Source organism: Trichomycterus rosablanca, chromosome 17 (assembly GCF_030014385.1).
Source record: "Trichomycterus rosablanca isolate fTriRos1 chromosome 17, fTriRos1.hap1, whole genome shotgun sequence".
Lineage (NCBI taxonomy): Eukaryota > Metazoa > Chordata > Actinopteri > Siluriformes > Trichomycteridae > Trichomycterus > Trichomycterus rosablanca.
The window spans coordinates 8,710,113-8,723,056 of NC_086004.1; the positions used below are offsets into that span (position 1 = coordinate 8,710,113).

A 12,944-nucleotide genomic window follows, 5' to 3' on the forward strand; every position below is an offset into this window, starting at 1 on the left:
TTGAGTTGGTCATCTTTTAGACCTTCATCAGTGGTCACAGGACGCTGCATACTGGGGACTGTTGGCTGGATATTTTTGGTTGGTGGACTATTCTCAGTCCAGCAGAGACAGTGAGGTGTTTAAAAACTCCATCAGCGCTGCTGCGTCTTATCCACTCATACCAGCACAACACACACTAACACACCACCATGTCAGTGTCAATGCAATGCTGAGAATGATCCACCACCCACTTAATACCTACTCTGTAGTGGTCCTGGGAGAGTCCTGACCATTAAAGAACAGATTGAAATTGGGCTAACAAAGCATGCAGAGAAACAGATGAACTACAGTCAGTAATTGTAGAACTACAAAGTGCTTCTATATGGTAAGTGGAACTGATAAAATGAACAGTGTGTGTAGAAACAAGGAGGTGGTTTTAATGTTCTGGCTGATCAGTGTATGAGCCATGTAACATCACACATACCAAATTCAAGTCTAGTTCCACTTCTGTCTAATTAAATTTCATTCCATTTCAATATCTCAATCAGTATAATGATATAGCATTAAGTTGCTTCTTTCATTACAGTGGCTAAATGACTCTCACAAGCATTCCAGCAGCATCTTGACGTTGATCCACAGCAGTGAAGGGTGTGGACTTACAATGAAATCCTGAATTCTGTTAAACTGGAATAAAGATTATCTGCACCCAGTAAAACCCAGTAATTAAGGAAGACTTGTGACAGAAACATTCTGCATTGTGCAACTGTGTAATCATATTTGTTATTATCAGATGATCATCTTTTTTAAGTTTCCAAAATTCTTTATTCAGGTAGATGGCAATTACTGTAAAACCTTGTACATTTAAAGATCTTACAAAACAATTACAATATGGCTTTGTTACTTTATTCTCAGTACAACAGAAGCCACTTTCTCCCATTAACATACCTGCGCTTTGTCCATGAAGCAACCACAGATGTCAAAGAGCTCAGTGTTTGGCCTTGGAACAGCTCAGTATACCCAGCCCTCGAAAGCTCAGTGGCCTTTGGGTCCCCATTTATGCACAGACAAAACAAAGAGACTTTTGTTTCACACCCAGGATCCTGCTATCACTGCAGCAAACAACAGAAACACAAACCTGAAAATTTTTTGACTTTTTTAAAACTCTGTTAACACACATTCCACATTTATGATTATATAAGCCTGTATTTGAGTCTCAGCTAAATCATTTTATTGGTACATTTAATCAAAAATGATTGACAATCCTATGTGAAGATGGGCAAAAAGGGTCATTAAAATATCCCTCTGGTTAATTTAATAAGTAATAAATATAACCTTTAATAAATGTAAAAAAAAAAACTAACCTTAAAAGTAATAGGCTTTATAAAAAATATAATTTTGAATAAACATGCATGTGGCAATTATAAGCACCAAAACAAATTTTTATATGCTAAATACAGCGACTAGGTGAAGTGATTATCTCATCATCACAGCCACCTGTTAGTGGGTGGGATATATTAGGCAGCAAGTGAACATTTTTATCCTCAAAGTTGATGTGTTAGACGCAGGAAAAATGGGTCGAGCGTAAGGATTTGAGCGAGTTTGACAAGCATCTCCAAAACTGCAGCTCTTGTGGGGTGTTCCTGGTCTGCAGTGGTCAGATCTATCAAACGTGGTCCAAGAAAGGAACAATAATAAACCGGCGACAGGGTCATGGGCGGCCAAGGCTCAGTGATGCATGTGGGAGTGAAGGCTGGCCCGTGTGATCCAATCCAACAGACGAGCTACTATAGCTGAAATTGCTAAAGAAGTTAATGCTAGTTCTGATAGAAAGGTGACAGAATACACAGTGCATCACAGTTTGTTGCGTATGGGGCAGCAAAAGGGGGACCAACACAATATTAGGAAGGTGGTCATAATGTTATGCCTCATCAGTGTATAACTAAAGAAAGCTTCAAGCTGATTTCTTAATATAGCTTTGGTTGACTGGAAGTGTGCTTGGGGTCATTGTCTTGCTGGAAGCATTCCTCCCCAAAACGATTGTATTCTTCTGGTCATAAGCCTCGCCTTTCCTACACCAGACAAACCGCTGATCCATATAGTCAAACAATTCCCGTTTCTTTGCTCATTGGTTGTATTAATCAATGAAGAGTTGTAGCCTAGAGGTTAAGATACAGGGCTAGTAATCGAAGGGTCACTGGTTTAAGCCCCACCACTGCCAGGCGAGCAAGGCCCTTCACCCTCAGTTGCTTGGATTGTATACTGTCACAGTACTGTAAGTCGCTTTGGATAAGAGTGTCTGATAAATGCTGAAAATGTAAATATAAATGTACTAACTAAACAAGACTTGAAGTGAAGTCTAGTGCTGCGGAAAAGTTATTAATCCTTCTCTTGAGATAGTCCATGACTATCTCAGCATCCTGATCTAAACCCTGTTTACGAACTGGAAGAGCTGCTCGCATAAAATGATCTAGGAGCTTTAAAAATCTAGAGAGATTCTTTAATCTCTGTTGTGCAGAGGTCTCAAATCCCTTTGCTCTATTTTACAATCCCATCAAGCATTGTAAGAGTAAAAACATGAAGTTAAAATTCTAATAAATAAATAAATATAAAATGTAGGACCCCCACAGAGCAGGTATTATTTAGGTGGTGGATGATTCTCAGCACTGCAGTGACAATGACATGGTGGTGGTGTGTTAGTGTGTGTTGTGCTGGTGTGACTGGATGAGACACAGCAGCGCCGCTGGAGTTTTTAAATACCGTGTCCACTCACTGTCCACTCTCTTAGACACTCCTACCTAGTTGGTCCACCTTGTAGACGTAAAGTCAGAGGGTCAGGGCGCTGTTGGCTGGATGTTTTTGGTTGGTGGACTATTCTCAGTCCAGCAGTGACAGTGAGGTGTTTAAAAACTCCATCAACACTGCTGTGTCTTATCCACTCATACCAGCACAACACACACTAACACACCACCACCATGTCAGTGTCACTGCAGTGCTGAGAATGATTCACCACCCAAATCATACCTGCTCTGTGGTGGTCCTGGGAGAGTCCTGATCATTGAAGAACAGCATGAAAGGGGGCTAACAAAGCATGCAGAGAAACAGATGGACTACAGTCAGTAATTGTAGAACTACAAAGTGCTTCTATATGGTAAGTGGAGCTGATAAAATGGACAATGTGTGTAAAAACAAGGAGGTGGTTTTAATGTTATGCCTGATCGGTGTATGTCTGCTTTGAAATAACTCACTTTCTCTGAGACAAATGAGACACAGGCTAGAACCTGAGAGTGTAGAGAGGAATGTGAAAAATGCTACTGATGATGTCACATGACTCACAGCTATGTGTCAATTTCAAAAGAATATTTAGAGTGAGTACATTGGTCAGTAGATTAATGCTTGTTGTTGTTTTTATTACAGTTGTATAGAAAGTTTAGGCACCCAAGGCTAAATAGCAACTTATTTACAAAATAACATTTTCCTATATTATATACTGCTGTTACTTTATATTACATGACTATATTAAATGTATTATACTGTGTATAGAAGTTAGGAAACTCTTTGGAAAGTTTTAATGTAATTATCTTATTAGCCCAAATTTACTCACAGCGGCTTGTATAGCAGGTCAAAAATTGTCACACATTGTTAGTGTACTAAGTGTAATATTTTAATGTACTACATTATTAGACTTAAACCTTTTGCTAACATTCAACTACAATGTGGTCCTCCAAGCAGCTCTGTACTGAGCTAAATGCATTGCTTATTTTTGCCTACAAAGCAGGGAACAGCTGTGTAACAAAATATAAGTGCTTCCAGCTCAAAATTGTGAGGGTTATAAAATGTCGTTAAGAAATAAGTTAAGAATAGCTGTGAAAGTTTAGGAAGTATCTGGAAGACTCTGATTGATAGCAGCTTCATACATGGCACAGATCGTGGTAGTGTTTGTATTACACCTGGTTGGAAGCATCTGCACTGAATATGTTTTTGCACTATTTTTCGGTCTATTTAAGTAATGCCATACACAGTGATTAAAAAAAAGTAATCGGACCCTGATTGCTTTTGCTATTATATATTCATGACACTACATGATTCCGAAAGATATTTAACAATATTAAATGGAATAGGCAGGTAAAAGCACTTCAAGCGCTCGGGTGGTGCATCTGGATGGGCTGGGTGCCTACATGAACAGCGATTGGCTGTTGTTCATACAGGGTGGGAGCCTGCTCATAGGGACTCCTCATAACCGATGCAATTATGACCTTTGCTGGCTGATTGATGGCGCCTGCACAGGGTCGAGGAATAATGTGGACAGGGTGTGGCTCTTCGTAGACAAAACTGATTCGCATATGAACTTGCCTCGTGCAGGTGAAAAGATGCAGTCGGCTACTGCACACGGGTTGGAGGCGGCATGTGTCAGTCTCACTCTGTCAGGGCAGGGATTGGCATCAGTAGAGAGAAAGCATAATGCATAGGTAATTGGATGCGCTAAAAAGTCAGGCTAAACAACAAACATCAGGCTAATTTTAGTAAGTAGAGGATGAATTCCACTATCAGAAAATATTTGAGGAGAATATAAGGGAATCTGTCTGTATGATGAAGCTGAGGCGTTATTGGTTTATACAACAACAGATGATCAAATAGAAAAAAAAATGTGTCAGTTTAAATGGCCCCATTGAAGTCCACAGCAATGTAAATGAGTAACGTCAAATTTTAATTGACTCCTGGTTAATGGAGTAGTAACTGTGTGTTATGGTGCATACTTTTCCACTGGCCTGTGATGGCTTTTCTAACCTTTTTACATGTGGCATTTGACTCTCTTATTTGGAATTTGCCACCTTCGGGTGTCAGGACTTATATTAACGACCCTGTTTAACACTGCATGATCTTTTCTGGACTAGGACAGGCTTATGCATCTGCTATCTTCTGTTTCATCTCTCTAACACTTCACTCGTCTTTCGTCTCTTGCAGGGCCACTGTACAGGCAGGGTACCTGGACAGAGGCATTACTAACTCGTAACATTTCACCTCAGCTTGGGTAAGTTTCTAATGCACAGTGGATATAATGTACAGTACGCTGGATGTTCTTGTGCTGACTGCGGTGTTTTTGATCAGATCCTGACACATCTGGATACTTGCAGTCTGATTGTATCTTGACATTTTGTGTATGTATTACTGAGAGGATTAACGTTGTTTCCATGTTGCAGCTGTTGCTGACTAATGAAGGATTTTTTTTTTTAATGAAATCCTGCAGTTGTCTCGTTTGTTGGTTATGGTCACTTAGGGTCATATTTTTCCCAGTAGACATTTTTATCAATCTACCCACGAGACTTTTTGTGCCGAGGTTTATTTTAGAAAGCTAACAACATTTTAGTGTGGGAAAACTCGCTTTTGTTTTTGTTATTTATATACTGCCAGTGCATATTACAACTTGAAATGTCTACACACAAAATACCTTTTGACTTTGTCCATATAATTGTGAACAAAAAAAGGACATTTTATAAGCAATGTATTAGGGGGAGGGGGGCAGGTACCATAAATTAATTACATTACTACTGTGTTGCAAGGCCATTATTTGCAATTACAGCCTTGAGACATGCATGATTATCTTATTGCAGCATTTTGGTTCAACTTTAAACCATTCAGCCTGGCAAAGTTTTTAAATAGCTTGAATTATTTTGGGCTTTGTCCTGTTGAAACATCCTGATTTTTCAGCTAATATGTTTGTACTGCTGATGCTTCCACCTCTATATTTCATTGTGGGTATACAGATTTTGGGATCATTCATGACTGCCATAACAATTGAGTATTGTTCTGCACTTTTAGATCCTCAGTTCAACTGAATTTAAAAATGGAAAAGTGTTTAGTGAAAGGGTTCCTTGTTCCATTCTCAGAGCCAGAAATGTTAATAAATGTTGAAGTGCTCCATCATTTTGTATACATTAATCAGATTAATGGCTAGAAGTTCATAGCAGAGCTTATGTGAATGTCTTACCCCTCCTTCTCATGGCCTCATTCTGCTGAAAACCATTGTTTTCATTGTTCAACTGACATGTCCAAAAGTTCTTCGGTCAGTGTGTTAATAACATGCTGTGCTGGTCTTGTCACTGAGAATAACAGTTGCTTTAGATTTGCTTTGGTAAAGCTGACATAAGATTAAATCTGTTTTTGTTTTAATATGAATGTCTTAGTGCCATTCAAACAAGTACCATATGCCATAAGTCATGTTCTTAAAGCCACATCTGACGAGTATAATGGGTTCCAAATGTGCCTTCATTCACCATCCAGTTTTATGCAGGTCTTAACTTCACACATTCCACCGACCAGTACTACTTTTATTGCTTTTAAAACACACAGATTACCCTTTAAACTGAACTCTGTCTAGAAGATAATCCTATCTAAAGTTTCCCTGGTCTTTATAATAATGATCTATCAGTATATCCAGTGTTTTCTTTCGCATTGTAAACTTATGATGGGCCACCCTGGATGGTATTTATCTTCTCTGCTTAAATATTTAGGTAGGCTTTTTCACATAAAACATTCACATATCTTTGGTGATGGTTTAGAAGGATATGTCAAAGATGGGAGAAATGGATAACCAGTAACAGAAAGGGCGGTTATTTTTCTGTATGGCATATCAGATTTTGTCTGAGCTGCTTTAAATACTTAGCCTCCACAGATACTGCTCTGTAAAAAACAAAACTATATGACCAAAGTATGTCAACACCACCTGTTTTTAAATTAGCTTACAGGTGTGTACACCCATTGCTTACAAGCATTTAACCATACCAATCAGCACCTCTGTGCGTAATGCCATGTTCATATAGACACTGTAAGATGAGGCCGGTGTGGAGAAATTTCTGTGTCCTGCTCAGAGACCTGACCTTAACTTCTAAACACCTTTTGGATAAATTGGAACATTGATCGCAAGCAATGCCTTTTTGTTAATTATTGGTGCTTTACCTCATAAATGCTTCTTTGACGCTAAGCACAGATTCAAACAGAAACACTTTATAAACTTCTAAAAAGCCTTTCCAGGAAATGGGATGTCCAACAAGTTCATGGTCAGGTGTCCCCATACTTTTGTTCATAAAGTAAGTGTAGTTTTAGTGGGAATTGTCAATAGGAGGGCTGACGTCTTTTTACAGATCTGGCAGTCTTGCCAGGAAGCAGTACATGTGAAATTACAGTGCTGTCAGTAATAAACTAGGTCACACAGTGCTCATCTCTTGGATTTAATTTCACAGTCTTTAAATGTCAGCACGTATGACCATTGTGTCACCTTGTCAGTTGCTAGGATCTCTCCTGTTAGAAGAGACCCAGCAGTGCTACGGCCTCCTAAATCTCATACCATCAGGGAGGGTCTCTCTGGCTACTTTGCACAGAATGTTTCCCAAAACCCCTGAAAGCGAAGGCCAAAGGGACACAAGTAAAGTGTTTGCCCTGACAGCAAAGCCACCATGCCCATGGCTGAATTATTGACTGGAAGGTTGAGGGTTCAAGCTCTGCTACCACCCAGCTGCCAATATTGGGCTCTTTAACAAGACCCTTAACTGTTAGGATTGTACTTCGTATTAACTGAAAATTGGTTTTGGATGGGATGTCCAGCAAGCTCATGGTCAAATGCCATCATACTAAGTGCTAAGTGGGTAGCACTGTTGCCTCACAGCAAGAAGGTCCCGGGTTCGATCCCCAGTTGGGGCGGTCCAGGTCCGTTCTCTGTGGAGTTTGCATGTTCTCCTCATGTCCGTGTGGGTTTCCTCCGGGCGCTCCAGTTTCCTCCCACAGTACAAAGACGTGAAGATGAGGTGAATTGGAGATACTTAATTGTCCAAGACTGTGTTTGATATAACCTTGTGTGAACTGATGAATCTTGTGTAATGAGTAACTACCGTTCCTGTCATGAATGTAACCAAAGTGTAAAACATGACATTAAAATCCTAATAAACAAACAAACATACTTTTTGGTTAGGTAAGCTAGTAAGAAAAGCCAAAATGCCCAGCATTAATAAAAATGACCCAATGTCTATCTAAGTTGTTCTACAGTAAAGAGAAATCAGATACTGACGAGAAACTTGGTCAGCAGCAAAAAACAGCAGTAAAAACACACGCGAAGCGAAGCTCTGCCTACTGTCTAAGGCTGAGCGGCCACACGAACAACGATTGGCTTGTTGTTCAGATATGGGCGGGACTCTCTCCCATGACTGGTGCAATTACAACCTCTGCTGGCTGATTGATGGCACCTGCACAGAGATGAGAAAAGAGTGCTCTCAGGGTGTGTCCTCCGTACACAACGCTGAGCTGCACTGCACCCGTCAAAGTGCAGGTAATAAAATGCATACGGCATGCTGCCCACGTGTCGGAGGGGGTATGGCTTAGCTTCGTTCTCCTCAATCAGAGCAAGGATCAGCATTGGTGGAGAGGAAGCACGACGTAATCGGGCAATTGGATGCGCTAAAAAGGGAAAAAAGGCTGGAGAAAATGCATAAATAAAAATACAAAAATTTACCAAAGTTTGGTAGTTGTTACATATTGGGTAGACTTATCTAGTGGAGTTATTTTTGGCAACCTCTAAATCAGTGGTCCCCAACCACCGGGCCGCGGACCAGTGGGTCATTTATTATCGGGCCGCACAGAAAGAACAATTAATTAGAGATCGCTACATCAGCAATGAAAACACTGCTTCGATTTCCAACACACGGGTGTTTATCATCTCATATCACCCCCAGGTGGAAGCAGCGTCTCATTGCAGTGAAAAAAACTTATTTGTGAGTAGTATAGTTATTCTATTTTAAATCGCCTAACATTTCCTAATATTTAATATTTAGGATAAATACATATTAACATCCTGTGTTGTTCAGATCAAAACTGATTTAAGGCCAAGCATTTTAGGCCAGTTTAGGATCAAGATATCCCTAGTCTTTTATTTTGTAAAAGTTGATCCAGTGCATGTTCCAAAATTACCCTCAAAATCCCAAATTTTGCAAGGCTAGGGTATTTCCACTGAGTTTAGTGAGGTACTTTAATGTGCCTGCGTACAGCTGTTCAAGTCTGTTTCTACTGGCCGAAAAGGATTAGTGTTAAAACGTGTGTGCTGTGCTGTGTGTGCTGTGTTCGCCTGCTAGTTCTACTGGATCTCATAAGGCTTTGGATATTTCCATCGTCCAGCGTGACACAGCTGCTGCGCTCAGTTGTCGCAGCAGATGAGACATCAGTGCGGGTGTGTGAGACCAAGTCTCTGAAAAACATTTTTCTCTCACTAAAGCTCATTGCTGTTGGCACCAACTCCAAGATCTGGTGATATTTAGCAAGGTTGACCCTGTGACTTTTAACTTTTTAATTAGCCAGCATAAGCTCAAGTGAGGCTCTGATGGATGCTCCCTTTTCAGCATGTTTGTGGAAAATGCCTCTACTAGGAGTGGCTGTTCCAATGCCCTCCCCCTCATCCTGCTGTCATGTGCAGGAAGTTAAGGGGAAGTAATCCAAACTTCTTTTCTTTTTAAGAAAGCAGCCTGCATTCTCTGTACTGGATAACACGTTATCTGTAATATTATCCTTCGCTGAGGACAGATCTAATTTTTGAAGGTGTGAGAAACAGGAGTCATTGTATTGTACTTGAACTTTTAAGAACCGTAGAAAGCATTGTAATTGGTCAACAGAAGGAACTTGGCAGTTTTTACAGGTTTAGGCTTTTGTCCATCAGTACCAAGTACAATGTGTCGTGGAAAGCAATGTCTGCCAGATCCACAGTTAACTCTTTTCAAGGCTCTTTGTTCGTTCCACAGAGCCCCTCGAGGGTGTAAATGTTCCATTAGCACCGCTTGTGTTGGGCCAGGATTGGAAGCAGATGCTCTTAATGAATCTTTCTCTTGTTGCTCGCTGTGTCTAAGTAAGTTTCCTTAATAACCCTGCCAACAATAGGAACAGCTAGAGCCCAGGCTTGGCCCTGAGCTACTGTAAATACAGCAGTTTACAGGAAATATCTGCACATAGTTCCTTAGGTTTAGTTTTTTTGTTTGTTTTAATGATCTCAGGACTTAAAGCTTGCTCAAAACTGTGGATGCCTACAGTTGGAAATGTGTGAACCCTTGAAAGTAGCTGAATTTCTAAACAGATTGATCATAAAGCATACGCTTTATCTAACATCTTAAAACCGTGTTTCAATCATTTAGTAGACAATACACATTGGGGCCTAGAATGTCTCAATCACTAAAAATGCACTTATTAATATCTAGCTGTTTGTGTTTATGTCCAGATCAAAGTAATTTCAAAACGTATAAGGAGAAATTTTGTGCTGGTATGAGTGGGTACGACACAGCAATGCTGATGAAGTTTTTTAACACCTCACTGTCACTGAATAGTCCACCTACCAAAAATATCGAGCCAACAGCACCCCGCGGGCAGCGTCCTGTGACCACTGATGAAGGTCTAGAGGATGACCAACTCAAACAGCAGCAATAGATGAGTGATCGTCTCTGACTTTGCATCTACAAGGTGGACCAACTAGGTAGGAGTGTCTAATAGAGTGGACAGTGAGTGGACACGGTATTTAAAAACTCCAGCAGCGCTGCTGTGTCTGATCCACTCATACCAGCACAACACACACTAACACACCACCACCATGTCATTGTCACTGCAGTGCTGAGAATGATCCACCACCTAAATAATACCTGCTCTGTGGTGGTCCTGTGGGGGTCCTGACCATTGAAGAACAGGGTGAAAGCAGGTTAAAAAGTATGTAGAAAAACAGAACTACAAAGTGCCTCAAAGTGCCTTAGTGGCGCTGATAAAATGGACAGTGAGTGTAGAAACAAGGAGGTGGTTTTAATGTTATGGTTGATCAGTGTATGACATGGCTTAAAGACATTAATAACTGGGTTCTCACAGGCAGAAATAGTGTGTACCCAGCAACAGTAGCTTGAAGAGGGACAACCTCATCCAACCAAGCATTATTATTACTATCATTATTATTTTTGTTGATGAAATAACCACCATCGAAGTTTGGTTGGACATTATATTGTTAAACTAATATGCTTCACCTAGACATTAGTTTAATCCTGCCGATACACACAGATAAAATTTATGAATAACGAAACTGTCTGTGATTTGCATACACCCAGGTTACCTTATCAGATAAACAAGGAGCAGTGTGTTTGATGGACTTAAAAAGTACAATTGCTCATATGCTATTTATTTAGGCAGAATGTGTTTGTCTGTTATAATGACTTAAGTGAGACATTTTATCAAGTAATTCCACAGGGTGTATAAACTGTACAGTAGGTGCACTTACCAACGGTCGGTGTTATAACGAACACAGGTTATTTTTGGAACATGAGCGCTTTAGCAAGCGGGATTTTCCTTTGGCTCTGTGAGTGATGGAATTGTCAGATGGGCATATGAACTGGTTGGTAATACAGCTCACATAACTGCTATGTTGAGTGGAGGATCTCACAGGGGGGCTAACTGGTAGACAGAGTGGTGTTATCTTTAGCCATTCTGCTCTAGCCAAACCAAGGTGAAACAGACTCTTTCGAAGTCTGGACATTTCTTCCAGTTGGTAAGTCTGGTGTCTTTTTGGCTTTTTACTTTTCAATAGTTTAGGGTCAGCTTTATAAATGTTGCTGTGTAGATGTCATCGCAATGGCCGTTATTTGGATTTAAGTTTATTAGACATTGGCTGTAAGATGGTTAAAATGTTGTATTACAGCTTGATCAACTGTTTATCATGGCATGTTATATGCTGTTACCTGTTGTGGTTGTTTTGTTTTATTAGCCTTGGAGCAAGGTGGCAGTAGTGCAGAGGCTGGTTGAACTAGTTCTTGATGCAAAATAAACCTTGGTTTTGTGCTCGCTGCTTCATCTGGCTTCCTCATATTCACCATGTGTGGCTTGATATGTTCTTGCTGTTCTCTTTCTGAGCGATCTACACTTTTCTCAGGTTGACAGAAAGCTGCAACCATTCCGTGCTGCAAGAGTGACCCCAAAATGTCTTCCAGTGGGGACCTGCAAGACGTTGGGAGCTACGGCAGCTTTTGGGAGGTAAGCCAAACCTTTTAAAACACATTAATACACAGCTTCTGTGCAGGCTTGTAGTCAGCAAAAGTAATTCATCTTTATTGTCTGTCCTAATGGGTACGTTTATGTGAAAACGGACCCAACAACATTAATTGGATTTTTAAGAGGACAGCTGCCTCTGGCTAAGCTTCATGGTGTCATCGGTATGAATGTTGAATGCTTCTGGACAGTATATGTAAAAAGGTATAGGTGAAGATATAATAGTGTGCAATTTGAGACACAGCCCACTTTAACTGTTATTTTGAGCTCTGTGTGCTTAGCTTAAAAAACCTTCAGACTGAGATTACTGATCTTACATACACTTCTTAGGAAGTTGCAGCGTTCAGAATTACTGCACCTCCTCCACCTTTACTGCAGGCACAATTAGTCAAGTCTGCACTCGTCTGGAAGAGTAACAGTCGCTGAGGCTCAGCTCTGAAGCCACAGCATAGCAGAGGTGGCTGCCTTCCCAAATGCTTGAGGGAATAGGAATAAAAATGATACTGAAATATCTTTGGAAGTTCATCAGAAGCTCTGAGGCTTCTTTTCTGTGACACATAAGCAGTTTACTTCATATTGCTTATTTAACCCTTTATTAGTTGTTATATTTAAAAGTTGAAACATTGTTTTTCACCAACTTTTAGCAGTCGTTGGTGATAAGCCAGTCAAAATATCCTACTTGTCCAACTAATAATAGAGCTAAACTGTGACTGGCAGTTTTTTAGTGGCCTTGATTGTGGAGGTGAAATTATTTTCCCTACAGGAAAGCAGAAAAAAAGGCAAATGTAGTCATTTTAACCTGTTTTTGTGCATTCACTAGCTATCCAGACAATGATCAATTATGTAATTGGACACACCCCATGATAACTGAGTTATAGCCATAGAATCTCTATACACAAGCATTGACTCTTGAATGGGTC

The 12,944-nt window shown here is 40.3% G+C and overlaps 1 protein-coding gene across 4 annotated transcripts in view; it reads left to right on the forward strand.

Annotated features, from left to right (window-relative positions):
• The window catches only part of pacsin3 (protein kinase C and casein kinase substrate in neurons 3), a 40,963-nt gene that overhangs the window by 4,212 nt on the left and 23,807 nt on the right, over positions 1-12,944 (forward strand). For 3 of the 4 annotated variants that reach the window (XM_063012826.1, XM_063012827.1, XM_063012824.1), the window contains exon 2: positions 11,909-12,009. In XM_063012826.1, the coding sequence (XP_062868896.1) occupies positions 11,956-12,009 (54 nt within the window). In that variant the 5' untranslated portion in view covers positions 11,909-11,955. Of the gene's footprint in view, positions 1-4,970; positions 5,009-11,908; positions 12,010-12,944 lie in introns of those variants that run through there. The other variant, XM_063012825.1, reaches the window with a different exon arrangement.